The 23,904-nt window shown below is 32.8% G+C and overlaps 1 protein-coding gene across 5 annotated transcripts; it reads right to left on the bottom strand.

The window, feature by feature from the left end:
* Window positions 1-855: 855 nt before the first annotated feature.
* LOC140006487 (acetyl-CoA acetyltransferase 2-like) lies at window positions 856-7,475 on the bottom strand. 5 transcript variants are annotated; one of them, XR_011814125.1, is made up of 16 exons: window positions 7,305-7,475; window positions 7,063-7,110; window positions 6,893-6,963; window positions 6,168-6,266; window positions 5,888-6,061; window positions 5,668-5,773; window positions 4,635-4,773; window positions 4,364-4,441; window positions 4,212-4,277; window positions 3,678-3,763; window positions 3,211-3,310; window positions 2,799-2,909; window positions 2,675-2,716; window positions 1,873-1,959; window positions 1,441-1,580; window positions 856-1,199 (listed from the first exon to the last, which is right to left on the bottom strand). XR_011814125.1 is itself a non-coding variant. In XM_072048444.1 (15 exons), exons 2-14 carry the CDS (start codon window positions 6,930-6,932, stop codon window positions 1,491-1,493), a joined length of 1,218 nt encoding a protein of 405 aa, XP_071904545.1. In that variant the 5' UTR covers window positions 6,933-6,963; window positions 7,305-7,443; the 3' UTR covers window positions 1,057-1,199; window positions 1,453-1,490. The 5 variants fall into 5 exon arrangements, 1 of the variants encoding a protein (XP_071904545.1); XR_011814126.1 differs by having other exon boundaries at window positions 7,074-7,110; XR_011814124.1 differs by lacking the exon at window positions 7,063-7,110 and having other exon boundaries at window positions 7,305-7,443.
* Window positions 7,476-23,904: the final 16,429 nt, after the last annotated feature.

Raw genomic sequence — 23,904 nt, 5'->3', positions numbered from 1 at the left:
AACTCCTTTCTCCTTCTCTTCAATTTTGTTTTATGTTGAACTCAAAGAAAGCTGCAAAAAAGAGAGAATGATCCTGATTTTTCCATCGACGATGATGTTTCTGATGTCACCGTCAAGGCAGGATCAACTGAAACCATCGAGATCCCTGTGCCAAAGGTAAACGAGTGAGCATCTCATGGATTTAGTCCATCCTTAATTTCTGTATTTTCACATTGCATAGCTGCAGTGACCTAAAATGCTTCTACTTTGATTGGAAACAAAGGCAGGAAGCACTTTGGTGTGGGTCCTGACTGTGATAGGTTGGGAGGTAAATTACAAAGAGGAATTTGTTCCAATGTGCAATTAGGCATGGCTCTTATACAGCTCACATGGCAGCCAGAGTAGTAAAAAGCCTTTAGCATTTCTTTAGTAAAAAAAGCTGAATAATAATCATTGCTGGACAAATTGCTCATGTTATGTTATGTTCAAGTGGTTAACCTTCTCCTTCTCCTTGGGATGTTCAAGTGGTTCAAGATGAAATGACCTGCACTTGTATGTGCAGTTTATTGCTATCCGTTTGTGTTCTGTAGATATTAAATCCAAAATTAGCTAGAGGCCAACAACATTGTCAATTATAGGGGCAGGTCATAGGGTACTCGCCCCTATTTTCGAGTATCCGAGGATCAGGTACCCGATGACAAGCGGAGCGGATTAGGGTCAAAAAAATAGTGATCTGACATATTAGAGTCGGATTAGCTATTTGCCATTCGGAGCGGATACCCAACTCGTGTCCACCCCTAATCGGTAAGGTTGAAATGGGTGGTGCCGCTGCAAAAGGGTTTTGATTGAACAACAAATTAAACTTGAACGACCATATTGGTCAAAAAAATAAATCATAAAGGATGAAATTGATTTTAATATAAAAGTTCAGGGATGAAAATGGTGAATAAGGCTGATATCTAATACATGCCAAAGATTAGCTATTTCTTCTTGCCTTTAATTCACCTCAGATAAGAAAACATCTCATCTAGATCGGTTAACACTACGGAAACGGTTTAACGATCAAGGAGAAGGCAATGAAGACACAAGATACATTCCTCGCTACATTCATATTAATTCTATTATTTGTGGAGAACATAAAAAATTTGTAACAAGAAGAAAATCAAGTGATTGTGATGAGACTCTGCTTGCCAGTAACGTCCTTCCTTGTACCAGTGACCCTGCAAAGAGGGGGGAAAATTTTGATGTTACATGCTTTACTAGCCCTTCAAAAACTTCTACTCGAAGATGTCAAAAGACCTTGAGTTAATTGATTTTATCTGCGAATTTGGATATCATAACATTTGGACCTATGTATGATAGCATATCTCAATCCAAAAACACACACAAAAGGGGAAAAGAGAGAGACAGAGAGAGAGAGAGAGAGAGAGAGATAGATATAGATTTGAATAAAAGATTTACACATATTCTCACTGATCACAATTCTCCTGACTTGGCAATCATGCAGCAGATTAGACAAGCTCTAAAACGAGGGCTGAAGCACCTCCTCCCCCATTGCAAACACCTCCAACTCCATATTTACCATTTTTCTGCTTCAGAACCTGTAACCATCAGAACTCAAATGAGATTCTCAAACTAGAAAAATATTCTCGTTTAGTTAGATGGCTAAAGTCACATAGTATCATCAAATCTAAAACACATAGGTTTCAATGTAAAAACTGCCTCCCACTTGACACATCATGTAAACCAACCACTTTTCTGCCAGTTCAAGGACCAAGGATGATTGAATAACTCAACTATTTCTTTTATGAATCGAACTTTTTTGAGCCCCATGCTTCGAAATTTAATCAAGTTCCATTAGAAACTAACAAGCCACTGTTTATGGTGACATACCCCCAAGAGTGTGACCAAGATACGAGCTCCACTGCATCCTAGAGGATGCCCCAATGATACGGCTCCACCATGTACATTGACTTTTTCCTGCCCAATTTAAAAAGAAAAAAAAAAAGAGCAATATAAATAACCACATATGGACAATCTTATTGCCAATAGGATTTGATGGTCAACATATCACCTAAAGGTTATCAGAAACAGAAGCAACGCATCCCACATGTCTCGAGCATTTTGTGAAAATATCGCTGATCTATCTAAGTTTAACAGAATCCTTGTATGTTTTCAATATGAAAATATCACTAACCATCTCAAGCTAAGGCCAAGGAGGGAAAACTAAAGATCAGAGATGGAAAAGAAGGGACACATAACCAAGAAAACGAATGATAGCAGTTCCCATATTTGGTGCTTTCTCAATGAGTTAGGAAGCTCATCCTATAACTTCATGATAACATTCTAAAAAACTTAAATTAGGATTTTGTGACTTAAAAAGCGTCTTCTTAAGTACTTTAGTGATTTGACCATTTTGAAGTTGAAGATTATGATGATAAATGCAGTATACAGAAGAGAAACCAGAAAAAAAAAAAAAATTGTAAAACATGTTAGTACAAAAACATACACATGTATGAAAACAGCATGTGCAATCTTGTTCTGACAGTTGAAATTCACATTCCATTCACTTGACAAGTATATTACATAAGGAAAAAGCTTCATAATGGAAACACCCAACAAATATGCAAGCATCATTGCAGTGACATCAGAACAGAAAAATGAAAGCCACAGGCATGAAAGCCCAAAAACTTACAGGATTAAGCCCAAGAAGCTTTTGATTTGCAAGAGCCACAACCTGCATGCCAAATAACAAGCTTATCATTGGCATTTATTGATAAATTAGATGCTTAGAAATTGAAAAAAGGTAACAAGCATACCGCAAAGGCTTCATTAATCTCATAGTAATCAATCTTAGAAGCATCTAAGCCAGCATTTGAAATAGCTTTTGGGATTGCAAGTGCAGGTGCAGTTGTAAATAAATCTGGTGCCTGTAAAAGTGCAATCCATTAGATTATAAAAAAAAAACTTTTTCAAGCACCTTAAATGACATGATGTTATGCAGAGACGGAACTGAGAGAGAGAGAGAGATAGAGAGAGAGGGTAGGAATTCATGATAAAACCTGCTATTGCACTTCAAATACCAAAAATAATATGACACGTAAAGTGAGAGAAACATGCTGAAAGTGATCTGGATAATTTTAATACTTTCAATAGCAAAACATATTGTAAGTAAAGGCTCATTTATCTCCTGAAATTGGATAGATTCTAACACATAAGTTTATGCTGTACCTGAGCTGCATCAGCATATCCTGTGATTTTTGCAATCACTTGTAGCCCAAGCTCAACAGCCTTCTTTCCACTGACTAAGACTAAAGCAGCTGCACCATCACTGAAAGAGAAAAGTACAAGTTGCTAAAAGACTGGAAGATGATTTTCAAGTTGTTATACCATCAACAAGAAACGTAAATATCCTGAACAATATTTCCAATAAACAATTCTGGTACGTCAAGCATTTCTAGCTTAACACATGTGAAACCAAGAGACCTGATTCTCTACTTCTCTCAGTAAAAACTAATACATTTACCAGTCAATCCAATATATCTTTAGCCAGTAGCAGGGGAGATTACTACTTTTACCATCAGTGAGATCCTACAGATTGAGTTATACTAAATCACCAGACAATCTTAGATTGCACCAAGCATGATTACTGTAAATAACATGAAGTACGACAAAAGGGGGGCAAACCAATAACAAACCTTATGCTGGAAGCATTGCCAGCTGTAACGCTACCACCAGTTTCCTTGAAACTTGGACGGAGCTTCCTCAACTTTGCAGCATCAAACTGGCAGGAGAGAGTAATTGGTGACATATTAGTATCCTAAAAGCAATTATGTAGGTCAGAAGTATTTTTATGCATCACCATATGTATATTAATACACCAAACAATATTTGTTAAATTTCTGTTAACTGACTACATCATTTACATTCTTGATCCCCATAATTATCCTTCCTCTTGTAATATGTGCTATTATCTTTTCTGTCCCCAGACTATGCTACCGACAGCAACTTAATATGGATGAAACAAAAAATCATTCATTTTTGCAAACTGACAGCACCCATAGTTTAAATACTCATTATATCTGTTTCGTCATTTTCATGGTTTTCTTGTTTTAGACCACATGGATGAATTGGTCACTAAGAAGCAACTTCAGGAAAGAAACATGCATGAACAGGGAAGCTTTATCTGTAAACCCTATGCATGCATTTGAAATGGAAGACAATATAGTCACCTTTCCTAGACCTTCATCTTTATCAACAACAGTTGAAGGCCTTCCTCTTCCACCAGACACTTCGACCTGCCATACCGGGTTACAGGTTTATTCCCTTCAGCAAGAAGGGCCATAAAAAGAAAAAGCAAGTAATAGAAGTTCAAAGATCTTACTGGCGCAATCTCCCATGAGAAGGCACCACTAGTTTGGGCAGCAATGCCACGCTCAAAGCTTTGAACTGCGTAACCATCCTGAACAAATGTATTATAAGATACAACACTACCTAGAAAGGGTGGGAAGGACAAGATACTGAAAGGGAACAAAATGATAGATAGAAAGAGGTAACATATCCATGTTTTTGTACATCAACTGCTTATAATGCTTTTCATAAAGTAAACAGAACATGTACACCATTGTGTATCCATATCATCAATAGAAATAAACCTGCTCCTCTCTAGTTATGCTATGATTTTCAGCACATAATTCAGCACAAACTCCCATGCCATAATCATTGTATACATCCCACAGTCCATCTTTCATCATTCCATCAACAAGCGTGTCATGTCCAAGTCGAGACCCCTTCCTGCAAATAGGTCAACAATCAATACATGTTCTGATATCATCAATTTGTAGAAACAGCTTGTGGGCTTATCATCTGCCAAGATTAAAACTACTACTATCACTCCTGGAACAGATCTAAAGTGTCCAGCAAAATTATCAAGATAATGGGTCATTTTAGCATGATATAAATAGAAGAGGATAAGAAGTTCAAATGCCAACCCACAGAAAACTATTAACGGCTAATCTAAGTAGTATGGTATTACAAATGCTGCTTAAGAAGTTTAGGGTCGCAAACTTAAGTTATCTTTCTAAGAGGCTAAGAAAAACAGGGAAGAAATTTATGTGTAAGGTTAATGTCTTTAGCATCTTTGTTAGCATTAATATTAACAGATCAAAGTTGACAGAAACACATGATTTTCAATACTCCCGAAGTTTCCTTATATGTCAAATGCATGATAAAATACTCATAAAAATCCCTGTTATCAGATAAAAGCAAATGTAAGATGGTCAAAATTTATCAACCTCCATGTTTTGCCCTCATACTCAAACCCAATTACCCAATTTTAATTAAAAAAAAAAGGAAAAGAAAAAAAAATACAGCAAGAGGAACACTAATAGCTACAGCAGCATATGAGGTTGATAGTTCCTTCCTTAAGGCAGCAATATCGTAGGGGCAGAATTATACCAAAGGATATCAATTTTGTTTTTCACAGGATAATTACAATATTATTTCTTCATAAAAGAAAGGTCTTAATTATGAGTCAAAGGAATTTGATCACCACCATGTCATGGATTTTCAGAATGGTAGCCAGACCATTAGTCACTAATCATAATTAAAAAAAAAAAAAAATAGGTAGCCAAGCTCCACTCAAAACAGGATAAAATGGTGAGTATTGCTGTAGTGATGAATGCTCACCTTGCTTCTCCCAGGTACTTGGGGACATTGGACATGCTTTCCATGCCACCAGCTACGACAACATCATTAATACCCAACTGAATACTCTGTGCAGCAAGCATAGTTGCTGCAATGAGGAAAAAAGGTTAAAATCATATACATGCCAACTGTGACTTTTAATGGTCAAGAAAGAGGGCTTTATAAGGGAAATTAACCATGGTTGACTATGTGGATTGCACACCTTTCATTCCAGAGGCACAAACTTTGTTAATTGTCGTACAAATCACTGTATTGGGTATTCCTGCACCCAATGCTGCTTGCCTGGCAGGAGCCTGACCCAAATTTGCACTGAGCACATTACCGAAGTAAACTTCTTGTACAAGTGAAGGATCAACATTAGCTCCTTTAAGAGCACCTAAAGTTTGGACCCAAATAAAGAGAATTATTATGATTACAAGCACAACTTTGAAGCCAAAAAATATATAACTGCACCGTAAAAAACGAAATAACTAAAATCTTACGCTCAATAGCTATAGATCCAAGCTTTGTTGCTGGTATTGATGAAAGTGAGCCAAGAAAACCACCCATTGGGGTACGGGCTACGCCAACGATGCATACATCTATCAAAATTTTAAAATGCCAAGGTTTAGCGCAAAAGCAAATATTGGAACTTACGAAATGACTTTAGTGTTGGGCTCTGAGAGAGGCAAACTCGGGGAGAATTTAACCATGAGTTAGAATGGGAACCACAACCATGGGCTTGACACCACATCCAACCCAAAACCTTAAGGCATTGGGTCTATGGATCATTCCCACTTATATGTTCCTCATTCTACTCATCTCTTTCCGATATGGGATATTGATTCACACTTGATATCCCAATATTTAGTAACAAAAAGATTAACTCCTATGACCCGGGGAGCCATGGAGCAAAGGATTTACCCCACTCCCCAGATTAAGTAGAACTAATGAAATCCAAAGGAACTCAATACAGCTGGTTTTTTCCTATAAAATGACTACTATATCGAAATATACATAGAATTCAGAAAATTCCCATTTCCAATGTCAAATACAAAATTTAGAACACTCGGAAAAATAATTTTCCTCCTTTCCACCCAGGCTTAAAACAAATAAACCTTTTTTACAGTTATATAAACAAGAATTCCTACAAACCCTCCAGTCAAGATGAAAGATTGCAACAGGAAATTATAGTCTCAAGATATATTCACTAAAGAAATAAGTATACCAGTAGGCTTTATTGAGTTCTCTGATGCTGCCGGGGCCATGCTACAAGCTTATATTGCAACCAAATACAACCTGATCAATTTAAATTCAAAAAAAAACATTACTCATTAGTTCGCAGTCTTTCGCAGCGAAAGGAAAGAAAAAACCACGTCATACAGAATCTAATCAAACCATCTTTGGACCTCTGATCCAACGTGAGAAATTGATTCCGCAAATTTGCTAAACAACAAACATGTATAAAAACATAAAACAAAAGGAAGTGATATTGGACGACAATTGGATCTAATCAACTCTTTATTACTAAATTTCAAGAATTCAAACCCCATTAGCAGACAAAGAAACGAAAACTGATCTGCAGACAGAGAAACAAAGAAATCAAAATGAAGAAGCAGTATGGTGCAGAGAAATGGTACCTGTGAATTTGGGCGGAGTAAAAGAGAAAATGTTGGAAGAGGAAGCAGTGTATGGAGGTTGAAGTGTGGTAGTTGAGCTTTTGAACTATTTATAGATCAATGGAGAGGAGAGAGACCGGTGTGGGTGGGGGGCGCGTGGGTGTAGATTGTGGAGCAGGGGAAGAGTGGCTCAGGTAAGTAAAATAGTGAGTCTGAAATGTTTGGTATAACGTACGAGTTCACACAAGAATTGCAAATGTCAACCCAAGTAGCAACGGGAGTGTCTGGTAACTCTGGTTCAGTATCGGTTGATTTTTCAGTAGGTCCAGTTGAGCCTTTCCTTGTAGAATAGGATTAGGTGTGGAATAGACAAGTGTTAATTGACCCAAAAAAAAAAGGAGTGTCTGCCTACTCGGTCCCTCAATGGTTAGCAAAAATTACTTATTTTGACATTGTAGTATTTGGTGAGGTGATGTAGACAACGTAAAAAGATAATTAAAAATATAAAAAAATAATTAAAAAATATATTTATGACATAAATCACGTGAGAATTGTAAGAACTTGGAACAAGAACTGTTGTCACGTCAATCATTCCTAAACAGTGTAACTTTCTTTGAACACTTTGTAATTCTACGCGAGCTACTTATAAAATTTCATAACAGACATGCAATTATTAGAAAATTATTTGGGTATCCTATTTTTTCAAATAATATTTCACTTGCATCATAAACACATTTCCTAATTCACATTTTTATATTTTCAATCACTTTTTTAATCTCATATACATCACATCACAAAAAGTATTACAGTAATTATTCTAAATAATATTTCAAATAGCACTCTATCCAAACAGAGGAATGATTGACCTAACAATCGTTCCTGCCTCAAGTCCGTATTGTAAATGTCAATCCAAGTAGCGTAAGGAGTATTTGGATCCTCATTATTTAGAAAAAATTATTTATTTTGATACTATAACACTTTTGTGGGATGATGTACATAAGATAAAAGATAATTGAAAAGACACACAGGTGAATGGAAAATATATTTATGATATAAATCAAATAATTATTTCAAATAATGGGGTATCTAAATGTTTTGAAACTGGAATGGGTGACTGATACGGATAAGTCAATAGTTCAGGTTTTTACCGGTTCAATGTCTTTCATTTATTTTAAAATTAAAAAAGAAAATCTGAAAACCATGTCTCCATAGCCAGTGACCACTCCTGCGCATAAATTGTTACAAATCCCAAATTGCTTTAAGAATAAGTCTTAAATCTAACAATATTGGACACATTAATCTTAAGTATTCTCTTCTAAGAAATCAAAAAATATGTATACTCCTATATATTTAAGCACCCTGTAAAATTTTTCTTGAAAAGACAGAAAATTAAAATAGTAATTTTGTAAAAATTAATATGCTATAATTTCTTCCAAACACACAATAAAAGAAAACAAAAAGTTTTGCAATCCAATAAAAGAAAATCAAACCATCCCAAAAAAATACCAAAAAAAAAGTAGAAAGTGTACTTTAAACGAAAAGGGAAAAAAAGCAGCATACAAAAATCAAAGGAAAGAAGACTCCAAACCCAAAAAAAAAAAAAAGTACTTCGAAAGGTTGAAGTGAATAGGTGTAAGAAAACTTCAAGAAATTAAATTAAAGGATCAAAAAAGGGGTGGTGGTAGAAAAGAAGAGAAAGTGGATATCCGGGATCTATATATATATATATATATATGAAAGTAGTTATTTTAATTAGAGTGTTTCTCACTCCAATGTAGCATGCTTAATTGAAAAGAATTAATGGGTTGTGGGTCATTTGGATTTTACCCATATTGAATATAATATTATATATTAAAAAATTATCCCTAATTTTAAAATAAATTTAAAAAATAACTAATCTTATCTTAATGATGTCTAAAATAACTTTTAACAAATAACTAATGATATCTGCTTTCTATCAAATTATTACATAGAACTATAGTCAAGCATTTTTCAAATTACAATTATTAAAATCTTACATATTTTATAAATTACTTCCTCTCATCCCCATATTGTTGATTAGTAGTCAAATTATTTATCATCTCTTCCCTTAATTTTGAATTAATTAGTGTAAAAAAGAGAATTAATTTTTACACCGACAGAATTACTAATATTATTGAAAACTAAATATTTATTGATGAAAAAATGCGGATTGGTGGATCTTTTCTACTTCGTTAAATGTGAATATTTAGTTCTAGGTTTATGGTCATTATAAAAATTTAAATTATCTAAAATAATATTTATAAAAAAAAAAAAAGAATATCAACCAAGTTTTTGATATGGGATACATTATTTGATGTATACTATCATATTATAGTAAAAATGTAAAGAAATTTTTAAAAATTAGTAAATAATTGAACATTTAGAATACATTAATTTTTTAAAGTTAATATGAATCAACATGTAGGATTGTTGCTAATTTTCGTATTTAAATTATTCATATTTGTATAAATTTATAATAAATAAAAAAAACCATGCTAAGGCACGGACAAAATTCTAGTTATATAGAAGAGAAAGTGGGAAAAGCAAAACAAATGGAGTCTACATAATTACTATGATCAAAACAAAATAAATAATTTTTACACTTTTTGCAAACATATTTTCTAATCATATTTTTATCTCATACATATCAAGTTACTACAGTACATTTTTTTATAATAACTCCAAAACATAGCCATCTAAACGCCTTAAAATTAGCTATGAACACTCCATATGAGGTGAAAGATCAAGGTCATGAAGTGGAGCTAAGTACTCAGGGAGTACGGTATAGAGTTTTTTTTTTTTAAGGCTTTATAGTTATTGTACGGTATGAACAAAAAATTTTGTCCAAATTAACATAAAATGAGGTGTTCAAGTGTTCTGGTTATTATAGTTATTGTACATAAAAAAAAAAAAAAAAAGTGTTGTGGTTATTACGTTTGACGTTCACACCAGTTTTCCTAAGTTCAAACCTCTTGATGCAATCGCAGTCAGTAAAATGTCGCTTTTTCGCAAACAGTCCAAAGAAAAAGCACCAAATTGAGATGAATACTTTAATTCATAAACCTAATTTGGGATACTTGAGTCTTAAACTCTAATTCTGGTCCTCCAATTTTGAAACATTTGTTGAGTTATTGTTTAATCGTTTTTGCTACTCACTTGACTAGTATTCTACTAAATTTGGGTATTCTATTAACAATTGTCCTTAATTGGGACGGTTTTTATAGTTTGAAAATTAAAGTGTCCTGATTAATAGTCTAATGATCAACATGAGAATTGAGGTACAATTGGACGGAAGATAGAATTAATCCATTAAATAATCATTTATTCAAATGTGTATGTGATTTTTTCCATCAGGAGATGAGTGAGATTTAAAAAAGGAGGAACACTGAAGAGAATTTTATCCCAAAAATTCAAGGTCACGAGGCCTCAAAAATGAGTACGCGACTAAAAGACCTGATCTAAAAATTTAGGATATTTTGAAAAGTTTTGTCAGTATGTGAGTAGGTACATGTTTAAACCGGTGGCAATTCTTAAAATTTATGGTGTCCGGGGAAAAAAAAGGACTAAAAGACAAGATATACATCCTAGTTTTGCAATGTAAACGCGACATGTTCTAGACCTTTCCGGACTGTCAACTCTTTAAGTTCATATTTCACAATGTTCCAAATAGCAAATGTCACCAATGATCATTTACGCTCTAGGCTGGAGAACTGAAGGGAGAGGACGAAGTACACGTAAGCCTGGAAGTGATCTTTTCGCCAGAAGCATTAAAGACCGACTTTGTTGACTGACAATTTGTCCAAATGCTAAAATATTTCGTTATTAGTTGGAGTTCTACTATGAAGAGTATTGTCAGATGCCCAATGTTGAATATTTCATCAGGAGACAAAAGAAGAGAAGAAGACAAGAATAGTCACAAAAGCTACAATTATGTGGTTAATTTAACATTGAAGAAATTTTGTCAGAGGAATTGGGAAAAAAAACACGAGAAAATGAAGTCTGTGGAAATTTTATTATCAAATCATATGTGGTCAATATTTAACTTTATCAATTAGAAAAGGGACATTTCTTTTGCATTTATAATTTTGTAACCTGAAAAGGGTTAAACCGTTGAATGAAAGCGCTAGAAATCATGTTCAAGATAGGGTATAATCACAGTAGAATAAGCTAATTTACTTTATATGATTATGGATCCATCTGAAATTCGACTTTGAATACATCATAAGAGTAAAGTTTTCTGACTAAAAAAAAAGTATTCTGCGGAATAGATTGTTCAAATATGATGCTTTTGGAATTTTAAAATTTTTGGTCAAAGATGGACTCCTTGTGCGGACATTTAGGCTAAGTTTGGGAGTTTAAGATAGAAAAGAGAAGAAGGGAAAACTTAAGTTACGAGAGAAGAGAAGAGAAGAGAAATGATTGTTATGTTGTTTGGGAGTTTTGAGAATTAGTGGAATGATTTTGAATATGAAAGTCATTAAATATTTGTTCAAGGCATTTTTAAGGATAAAAGAGGTATTATAAAAAAATTTTAGAAGATTCCTCCAACTTTCTCTCCATTTCTCTCCAATTTAGGAGGAAAAATTTTGTCCACTATTCATCCTTCCATTTCTTTTCTTTTCTTTTTTACTTAAAACTCACAAGCAAAGGAAAATCAGGCATTCTCTTTCTTTTCTGTTCGAATCCTCAACTCCCAAAGGCACCCTTAGAGGAATCTCCTAAGTCCATAGTTTTACAACTTCGTCTCAATTTCATTGGAGTTCAGCCAAACTCTGAACTGGTTATATTCTCCAATTTGATTTATGCATGTTTGCTTCTTTACAACTAGCAGAGGGAAGTGACAGGCTCAACCGCCCCTCTCCCCGGTTGGACTCTTGGTAAACAGTCAATTGTTTTGAACTATTCCAAAATGGAAAATGAAATATTCGCGTTCAACTTTTCCTAATTTGTCAACCACAATGCAACCAAAAGTAGTTCAATGCATCAATTTGCATTCATTGTAGCAGAACTGTACTCAAGTTTTTTACACAAACAATTATAAATGTATTATCAAAAATAAAAACAATTATAAATGTGATTTGCTCAACTAGAACTCACAAGTTCTCAAATATGATTGACATAAAAAGGACGTAACAGTAGCAAGTAAATCCAAGATGAGCTCTTCTGTTTGGTACCTCAATAGTACATGATAATAAGTAAATCTACAAGTAGTAACTTTAGAATTTTTAGTGGTGTTCCTATCCCCTTTTTTTAATGTGCTTATCGTGTCTTTTAGCATACCAATTAGAAATAATCCGAATGAGATAAATTTTTTTTTCTAGTTTTAGTGTTTTGCACCAAATTTATATGGTTTACCTAGTAAATAAACATATTCGTAGCACATTGAAGGTGGGACTGCAACGCCTAACAAACATGTCTACATCCAGTTATAAATTCACATGTCACGTAAGCTGCAATTTAGTACAAATTGTTAATGCACACCATGAAGCTAAGCTCCGAGTTGACATTTCTTAAAATCTTAATTATATCACGGTAATTTTTGTTTAGAGTTTATTTTTCTTAACCGTTTATCCTTCTCCATCTCCAAACTATCAGCCACAGATTCGAATATTAAATCTAGCAACAGAAAAGATTTTAAGAACCCTCCCCTCCTCTAAGGACTAGGTCCTGTGCGCTCGTACACTTTGACAAAGCATTTGTATTTGAGTGGTTAAACTCACATCTAGTACTTGCACTATAATTTTGCATTTATATTACCGCAGTTGTCGTGGGGAATGGGGACTTAAATAGTAGCTATATTCGACAGATTTTCTGCAGTACCCAAATTTCTTTATGTTAGTTGAATATGCCACATTGATATTCCAAGGATTTCTGATCATAAATATAAGATATTAGATCACTCTTTTTATTGCCAATTTGTTTTGAGATGAAAGTCCAAATTATTCTGACATGGTATCGGAGCTGGGGATTGGGTTTGTTTGTTATTTCGTGGACTTGTTTGTTATCTCGTTTATTTAATCCGTGACATGGTTCTTTTGTTACTGGTTTAAGCCCATTTGCTAGGTTTGTTTGTTATTTCGTGGATTTGTTTGTTATCTCGTTTATTTCACCCGTGACTTGGTTCTGTTTACTGGATTAAGTATATTTGCCAAATCACGCTTGCGAGGAGGTGTTAGTTGAATATCCTATATTAATATTTTAAAGATTTCCAACCATAAATATAAGATATTGGACCACTCTACTCATTGCCAATTGATTTTGACATGGAAGTTCAAGTTATTTTAACACTTTAATTCCTTTTAGGTGTTAGTTGAATATCCCACGTTGAAAGTCCAAGTTAGTGATTTTGACATGAAAGTCCAAGTTATTTTAACACTTTAATTCCTTTTTTTTTTTTATTCCAACCCATTAGGCAGATTTGGTGTAGTTCCTGTCCCAAAAACTTGAATGCTGGGGGCCAACCCCACATCATCCTTAAATATTTAGGCAGCTTTAAAGTTAATTAACACCTACTCTTGCTCTCATCTCATGTGCAAAAGTCACACCTAAAGGGTAATAGAAAAAATTGCAAATATTTGTCGACTGTACTCTTTTGAAAAGGAAAAGGGGGTCAGCGGCAGCACCAGCACATAATAAATTTGGAGCCAACCCCAGCACTCACTGTAGGCCCCAAGGCTGCCTGAAATCTGAGGCCATAAATTTAGGAATGATTTCAGAAAGCTTCCCTATAGTTTCTTACAGTATTATCGACTCCCTTGAACTTTCAAGAATATCACATGCCTCCCTAAATTAAAATTTTTTGTGACATTTTAGCCCATGTAAGAAAGGTATGGTTAAGAAAATAGTATAGGGTGAGAGAAGATATTTCAATGTCACAAGCGCACATTTTTAGTCCTACTTGTTTATTTATTACAACAATTTTATAGAGATAAAAGTATAGGAGACAAAGGTAAGCTGCCAATGAAAATAATCTCATACTATTGGCACCGACATACTAATGCGTCCAACAAAAAATTTATTTCTTGGTTTATCAAGACAATAAAAATATTTTTATTTAAGGGTGCATAAGCACATATTTGCTACCAACCAAAAAAACCAAGATTTTTTACCTTAAATATTATGGACAACGGTTTCCTATTCTTTGCGTTAACTACTACTACATCTATTTTGTAGAGAGAAGAAAATTCTCAAGAGCTCTAGATGACAGCTCATAAGACCGCTTGGTGACATACAAAGTTCATATGTGTGTCTTAGGTATGGTTAGAAAAATCTGCTTTCAAGAAACAAAATTGGCTCTAAATTGTGATGACGATGTTGTTAACAATGATGGTAACTTTGTGTTTCTTAGCTTGTAAAATAGTAACTAGATTCAGTTTTTTTCAAAGTTTTTGATAGTAATTGGTACCTAAAATGGTGCCAAACTTGTGATAACCCATGTTTGTTAATAATGATGCTAAAATAATATATAGATATATAGATTATTTCTAGAATGAGAAACTATAGGCCAAATTTTTTTATCAAACTATTTCGAAATCACCTCAAGGAATAAGGGTAGAAAAGCCAATTTATTATTACTATTTGTTGGCACAAAAAAATATGTAGCTGAAGTAACATTGGAATCGCACAAACCAATCAATAAATCAAAGAAAGGACGAAGAACTTTCCGAACAAAAAAAGAAGTACAAACTGCCATAAACCAATTAGTCACGAGCACGAGTCCTGGAAACAATAAGTTGGAGAAGCAAAAATATAACAACAAAGCTTCAACAAAGTTTCACACTCTCAATTGTCTAATCACCCTTACGGACAGAGGAAGGCAAAGTATTATACTGGAGAGGAAATAATTTTATAACTCAAATATCACAACTCTCTCAATAACAAAGGTCGAACTCAAGTCTTTAGATAAATACATAAACCATAACACCTATTTCTATACTAATATATAAACACAACTCAATTATATTTCCTAAACCAACTTTGATACAGATTCTAATCTAGTTACCAAATAACAAATCAACTTCTAAAACTATTAAAATTCGAAATAACTTGATTTTTTTTTTTGGCAATAGTATTGCCGATGTTGCATCACATATAATGAATAGGGAAGTAAATGATATTTTTAGAAGTGCATGAATCTTCAGTGATATTGTTAAAAACCTCACAAGAGGTTATCTCACGAATTTCTTTGCACAAGTACGTGATTTTGGGATTGCAATGGTATTATTTCATTGCAAAATTATCATCTACTAGTTGAATGTGAAAATTTTTTGGGCAAGAAAATTGGTAGCATGTGACGTTGTATCAAAACGTAGCACAGTTTTAAATTATTTTAGATTGTCTTGTAGTAGTTACGAAATAAACTATAACATGTAAAATGTTTATGTGGTAAAGATTACAAATGCGAGGGAAAGGTTGGATTGGATAGTAAGTGAGAGGAATCATAACTTCGAAAGTAGAAGATTTTGAATTTAAAACCTCGCACTTAACTCAAAAAATGTGAGAGACAGAGAGAGAGACAGAGAGAGAGAGAGAGATAAAATAAGGCAAATGCAACATTCCACAGTTCGAGTCAACCTAAAGGGTAACTAGTAAGGGGGCGCTTGGTTCAAGCTTAGGAATTGGAATTGTAATTGGAATCATACAAAAAAACTTTAGTATGGGTTTTGGACAAAGGTATGATTACAAATGGGGGTGCTTGGTAAATATTGGTAAGGAATGGGTATCAAATTTAGTAATCAATTTTTTACCTTTAATTTCTTTTTTCTTTTCATATCTTTCTTCTTCCTCGTTCAAATGCTTATCCCACATACCCATCCACCATATATATATTCATATATAAATATTAATTTTCTGTTTAAAATATATTTATAAATATATAAATATATTTATTTATATAAATTTATATAAATTTACAAAAATATTTATTTCAATTTTGTTTTATAATATGTATATTAATATATATTAATATGTATATTTCAATTATGTATATTATATATATAAATTATAGTAATATTAATATGTATATTTCAATTATGTATATTATATATATTATATCAATTGAAATAAATAATATATATTTATATATAAATATTTTTTTAAATATATATTTATATATATTTATAAATTTATTTATATTTATATTTATATAAATACATAAATATATTTATTTCAATTTTGTTTTATAATATGTATATTTCAATTAATATTTATATTTTATTATATATATAAATTATATTAATATTAATATGTATATTAGATATATTATATCAATTGAAATAAATATATATATATTTATATATAAATATAAATATTTATAAATATATATTTATATATTTATATAAATATATTTCAATTTTTTTATAATATGTATATATATTTATATATATTTATATATGTATATTAAATATATATTAATATACTTATTATAAAACAAAATTGAAATAAAAAATATTTTATATATAAATAAATAAATATTAATATATAGAAACAGAGCCAGTATATATTTAAAAAAAATCCCAAAAAATATATATTTTTTTTAAGATTTTGGAATCAAATGTGGGATTCATCAAAACCCTCCAATCTACTTGGGTATTGAGAGTGGCTGATTTTTCATGAATCATTCCAAAATTTCAAAACCTATACCCATTAGCCAAGCAACAATTTTGGGGCTCAATCCAATTCTTGATTCCTATACCGTCTAACCAAGCACCCCCTAAGTCTTTTTTTTTTTTGGGTTTTATAACAGTACAATATTTCAATCAACTTAAACCACATTGGTGGAATAAATACAAACAAATTACGTCCAAGTAACATTACAAGTAACTGACAATTAGTAGACGGGTATAGTATGAGTTATCATACATACACATACTATTATAATTTTATTTCAAAAGTAAAGTTAAAAAGCTTGGTGTAAAAATATAAGTTCGGCAAAATTATGTATATAAGTTCATCTGTGAATTGTATAGCATATTTTAAAATTACAGAATTGAAAAGACAAGTAAAATACTATTACCTTCATCATATTGAAAAGTGGCATGCCTTCTGTTGAAAAGTGTCAAAATGTTTATCACCTTATTAAAACTAAAGTTACTTTGTTCCTAATGGTGTTCCTACCTTAAATTATATGTCATGTTAATTTAAAAAATTAGAATCTCACAAAGCGATGAAAAATATGGAACAGAAGGCTGTGAACTGGTGCCAGGAATTGGTCGTCTGAAGCAGTTTGGTTACATGGTCCAGTTCGCGGTGCCGTTCAGGCTATATAAATTCCGTGAAAGGATCAAAGGATCATTGGATCATTTACATGTTCCTGCAACAAGATTCTTCATAGAACTCTTGAATTGTTTGGCTCTCAATGTTCTTTGTGTACGCCCTTGAGTAAGATTTACCATTAAATCTTGTTTATTAGGGCAATTGATCATGCACCACCCCTGGGTTACTTCCATGGAAGGTATTCGTGTAACTCCTTCGCTTCTCACTCTTCTGCTACCGCATCAAACACATTTTTTTTTTTTTTGAGTGAAGTCCCATGGAAGAAAAAGAAAAGCTTCCACGTCTGTTTATATATATATTTTTTAGTAAGAATTGAATTTGGTTAAAGAATAGCTCTATACGTTATTCATGGTTAGTTTAGGAGCAATACAAGGAAAAGAAATAGAGGGATACGATCAGTTTGAACCACATCCTTGAATTAGAAAAACACATAGCAAATAAGTTTATCAAAAAATTTTACTTACTTTATAAAATATTATGTACTGCAACCGAAATACCAATGAAAGTATGCTTGAAAAAGGAAACAGGATTGTGCTAGAAAAAAAAATTAATTGCATAATGTCACAGTTCTTGCTAATGCTGTCGGCATTTTTTTTTTTACAACTAACGTACTAAATTCAACTTTCTTTGTTATCATTGATGTATCTATTCTAAACTGCTTCTTGGATTTGTTTTTGTTTCTAATTTTTGTATATTTATTATGTGATTTCTCAATTGCTTTCTCTATTAATTTTTTGAATTTTTAAAGCCGAAATAAGCTTAAGTAGGAAATCACTTTAGATCTACCTTTTGGATTCTAAGTTTAAGCTCTTAAGATATCAGCTTTGATAAAATATTAAAAGCCAAAAAAAAAGATACTCAATATTTTATAGGGATAATTTCAGGAACCTTAAACAATTTCATTTAGCTCTCTCAAGGTTTTAAAATTTCACATACCTCTCTTGTCATTTAAAATGACAATACTACCCTTAGATATTTTAATGAAATTCCCTTGTTTGTTATGCTTATATTTAGAATGACTTTTAAAATTATTTTTTCATTCTTATTCCTTTTTATTTTAATTTTTTGCCAATAAAACTATAGAATTACTACTATTACCTCTAGTTTCTATTGTAACAAAATGTCGAACTAGTGATTTTTTTTATGAGTTAACTTTATACATAATCCAATGTTTTTTGGCTAATCTTTGTTTTCTATTTTGTGGTATTAAAATTAACAATAAATCAAAAAGAAATGGCCCAAAACTAATATTAAATTATAATAATTCCACTACTCGAAAAATTCAATTTTAAATCCATTATTTTGACATTTTCTTTTCTATCTTATAAATCTAAATCCATAATAACATACCATCTCAAGTATCCTATCATAATGATAAAATTATTATTATAGTTGTTTATCAAATAGTAGATATATACATCAAAATTTTGGCACATTTTTCTTATAATTACACTAGATAATCTTATAATTGTATAGGGAAGTAAATTAAAACTCACTACACAGGAGCATTTTTGGATATTTATTTAAAAATTTGACCAAGTCAATATTATTTTAATATTTTGTTACTAAAACTATCAAATTAAGAGAGGTAAGTGTAACTTTTTAAACCTCAGGGGAGCTCAGTGAAATTGTTAGAAATCTCAGAGGAGGTTTCTGAAATTATGCCTATTTTATATGCTCATCTTAGAACAGTGACATGGTGTATCATTGTCATGCTTGCTTCATGTATCACGCTTAAAAGGTTCTAACAAAAAAAAAAAAACCGTTTAAAAACCTAAGGCAGTTTAGTTGTTGGGATCAATAGAAGAACTAAAAGACAAAATTTAGTAATTTTATTTCCGGTCACAATCGTGTTCATCTCTATAGATTATCCTGTACTTATAAATTTTTTTTTTTTTGTCGACTGGAGGTATCCTGGTCAATTGACCAGACTAATCCCCCCAGGCTGGAAGAGCCCGCCCCAAGGATTCTAGCGCGGTACAGGGAGAGAGTCAAACACGGGACCTTGCTTCTGAAGAGGAGGCTACTGGACCGATCGCACTAACCTCCGGGGGCTGTACTTATAAAAAATCTCTATAGATTATCCTTCTTTTTGTCCTATTCATCTATCTGGAAATATTTGCAGCAGTTTCTTAATATGACTGATATGTTATGCACTGATTTGAAGAGAAATACTTTTTTGTTTAAATTGAAATATGTCAATTATATTCTTCTTCTTGTTTTTTTTTAATATGTTAAAATTGGAGTACAATGTGTTGCATCTATACGGGAAAGACAACTTGTAATATTTTGAGCATCGAGCTTTCAATGCTTGTGTAGTTATTAACGTTGTACTACCTGAGCCTCAAGTTTCCAACTTCTGCATAGTTATTGACATTCTACTTACTGTTTTGGAATAATTTTAGAAATCTTCTGTGAGGTTTTTGATAATTTCGCTTAACACTCTTGAAGTTTTAAAAATTACACTTTTTTTTGGCCCATTTATAGCGATGATACTAGTCTTGGCATATTAATAAAATTGCCTTGTTTTGTATACTCATGCAAAGAATAGATTCTATATTTATTTTTTCTTTTCCCTTTAATTGCTTTCTTTTATATTTCGCTACCAAAATTGCAGAACTATCAGTATCCTCCTAACCTCTACCATGACCAGTTAACAACTTTGAATGTGTGACTCAATTTTTTGGCTGATTTTTTTTTCTTTTGTATCAAAAAATCAACAATAACTCAAAAAAGACAAAGCCCAAAACCACAGGGTCAATTTACTACTGAAGTACCATTACACGAGGGATTTTGAAATTAAACCAAAATTTTATTGTAGTTGCTTATCAAACAAAAAAATATAAGGGTTTTGAAAAATTTTGATATGTTTTCTTTATAATTGTGCTCAATTATTTTACAAGGAAAGTAAATTAAAATTTATTAAATCAGGACATGTTAGGTTATTCATTTAAACTTTTGATCAAGTCAATGTCATTTTGAGGTGTGTCAAATCAGCTACTTGCGTATAATCTTTGAGCCAATATAAGCACGTGAGTTTTTCCAAGTTCAAAAATATGCCTTCCTCCAAAATAATGCTCCAAGAAACTAATTCTACAACTAATTTTGCATGTTTATCGCCTAGTAGTCCCTATGTGATGAAAAAAACTCATTAATATGTAAGAAACAGAAATCTTCAATGTTATAGTATATTTTATCAAAAAGATATCTGTTTTGCCCCCTTTTGTTTCCTTCACTTGTTTGGGTGGGGAATGTTGGAATGTATGCCCTAAAACAATGTATTTGGTTTTATTTTATACATTCCTAAATTATATGTTTTGTATTTTAATAACTTCTTATTTATCTGTTAAATATTAGATATAACTGATAAAGTCCTTAGAATGTTTACTAATGTGATGGTATTCACAAGAGTTGATGACTATGAGATATCAATCGCTTTTATAGTAATATTCTTAAAATTCCCTAGTTATAGTACTAATGAAATAGGACATCTTTAGTACGGTAAAACTAGTACACAGTTAGCCTCTAATTAATGTAATTAGTGGTTGTTCTCATCAACTATGGTATGATGATACCTAGGCTAATGTGTAGATGATTTGGAAAGTACAAATGCATTGGATTGATCCATTTAGAGATCCCGTTAGGATATCTATCTAGTGCCAATGGTGTATCTCTAGTGAAAAATTGTGTAAGTGATCCTACGACTTGAGATCACCATAGTATCTTGAGTGTGAATCGCTACATTTTGACTCTAATTACTTGTTACTCTTCGTGAGTGCCTTAAAGTGTAGAAGTTGGATGTAGTGTGAAGCATGTAAAGAAAATGGGTGATTGAGATAGGATTTACCACTTCGATAGAAGGAGTTGATATCCGGATGGTCACTAGTGAGAAGTTAACCCTAAAGTCGACTATTAGGTAAATTGAAGAATGTCTTCAATTTAACCTAATTAAGGGTAAATTTCGGGAACTAGAAAATTTAATTAGTCATCAGGGAATTGGCACTTATTCCTTATTCCTGACTAATTGGAAATCTTTGGTGAAAGGATAATAATTACACGGTAATTTTTCACGGAAAGGTTAGGTCAAATTCCCTTGACTAATTCCGAATAATTGGGCAATCGCGATGTGTTGCTAGACACCGCTCGTGATTTATAATTATGGATTAATTATTTATTATAAGTTATGATAAAATAAAGTTGTTTATTTATCTAATTATTAAACCATAATTATTACCAATACATTCGGGACCTATTGGGTCACACGCAATAGAGATTTAATCCTGGATTAAAACTATGTAAATTATCGGGGTTTAATTTTAAAGGAAAATTAATCCCAAGCCTTTTTGAGCAGATAAGAGTAAATGGTTATCTCTTATCTATCAGATAATGATAGATAGAGTCTGGTGTGATGAGAAGTCTTATGATTTTGATTTTGAATCAGACAAGAAGACTCATCATTCTAGCTTATCATATATCTCTCTCTTTCTCCAATGGTTTTTAGGGGTTAGCTGATATGCAGATACAGAGTGTGAGCGTCACATACGATAGAGAGAAAAAAAAATATAGGTTCGAAGAGAGTAAGAAGGCTAGCACATTTTTTCTCTTCAATACATAGTTCGTGAGACGGTCCAGAGTTGCTCTAGCGTGGATATCAGTAGAGGCAGGATGACTGGACTGCTTAAGGGCTGACCATCCTCAAACAACGCTGCAGGGAGACGCCGCTTGGATTAAGGTAATCCTAAAACCCTACTTCTAGTACATCATACGTAAAATCTAGGGTGATTCCTGGATGGTTTTAGGGAAAATTTTTTTATTTTTTCGCTGCGTAGTATCCCTAAAACCCATCAGTGGTATCAGAGCCATCCCTAAGAATTTTACGTATGATTTTAGGCAATTTTGGATTCATGGATTAATATTGCTAATTGGATTTAATTGAATATGCGAAATTATGGGAAAATCAACTTTCGTTTTTCAAGAAAAAAAAAAAAGGGTTTTCATGAAAGCTTTTGAAAACCTGGTTTTTGAAAGCTTTTGAAAGCCGCGGCCGCAGTCGCAGGTTTTCACAAGCACCTGGTTTTTTTCCTTTTTCCCCTTCTTTCGTGGATTTGGGTCACCCATGGTCATAGTTGATCATCTGCAAAAGTTGCAGGATGATCATTGGACCAAAAGAAAAAAAAAAAACCGACATAGCAAGTTTGCGTTTGCAAACCTGCGGTTGCTGCGATGTTGCGGCTGCAAGGGCTGCCGCCAGCTGCTGCTGCCATGTGAGGCCATGGTGGTTTTCCTTGGTGGCAGTGGGAGGTTGTACGCCTGGTAGTGGTTGCTGGGTAGAAGAGCTATGAGCTCTCTGGGACAAAAACGCAGCAAATTTGCTGCAGGCATCAGCAAGGGCGCAGCAGCCTCCTCACGGTTGCTGCCCATGACCTGCGGTGGCTGCTACCAGGAGCCGCTGCCACTGGTGGTCAGTGGAGACTCCAGTGGTGGTGGCTGTTGCGGTGGTAGCTCCGCTATCCAGCAAACAGGCGCGACAACGAGGAGCAGCAACAATCAGGCACGGGAAAACTTTGCAGCTTGATGTTGCAGCCGACTGGTTGTTTCCAGTGAACTCCCTGGTGGCTGCCGCTGGGAGTTGCTGCCGTTGATGGTCAGTGGAGACCTCAGCGGTGGTGACTGAAGTGGTGGTGTCCAGTGGTAGTTGCCGGTGATGATAGAAAACGATTGCAAGAATGGTTTAGAAAAAAAAAAATTTTTTTTCTTAAAACTTGAAGTTTTGAACTTTTGGCAATCTTCTGAATTAAATCCCATTTTAATTGTTAAAATGTGTTATGGAATCATTTATTTCATATATTATTAGGTTGGGAATTAATTTAGAACTAATTTGATTAATTTGAATTATTTTCCCATTCTTTCCTCAAATTAGTTGAGGATAAAGTTGACCTAATAAAATTTAATTTTACCAATTTTTCTCGCATATGCATGGACCCAAAATTTTGTTTGGGACCTTAATAATTAAATTCAATTAATCCATGAATTGAGATTGCTTATTTTACATGCTTTTCTTTTATTTAAAGTTGTTTAAATTGTGAAAATGCATGGTGGATGGTTGTGGATATAGTACGCAATATGATTGTGGTATTTTGGAAGGTTACAATCATTCTAGGTTTGAATGGTTGTAATTAATTTTAAAATAGGGCCTGCGTGTCCTGCCTTTCTTATTTTCTAATTGTAATTTCTTTTCTCATCTAAATTCCCCCCGAATGTAACTCGGGGTTTCTTCTATACTATTTGTAATGTACAATAGATAGGAATAGATGATAGGAATTTA

The sequence above is a fragment of the Coffea arabica genome, chromosome 5e (assembly GCF_036785885.1).
Source record: "Coffea arabica cultivar ET-39 chromosome 5e, Coffea Arabica ET-39 HiFi, whole genome shotgun sequence".
NCBI classification, from domain to species: domain Eukaryota; kingdom Viridiplantae; phylum Streptophyta; class Magnoliopsida; order Gentianales; family Rubiaceae; genus Coffea; species Coffea arabica.
The sequence above is the reverse complement of the archived record's forward strand: the minus strand, read 5'-3'. Positions and strand labels throughout refer to the sequence as shown.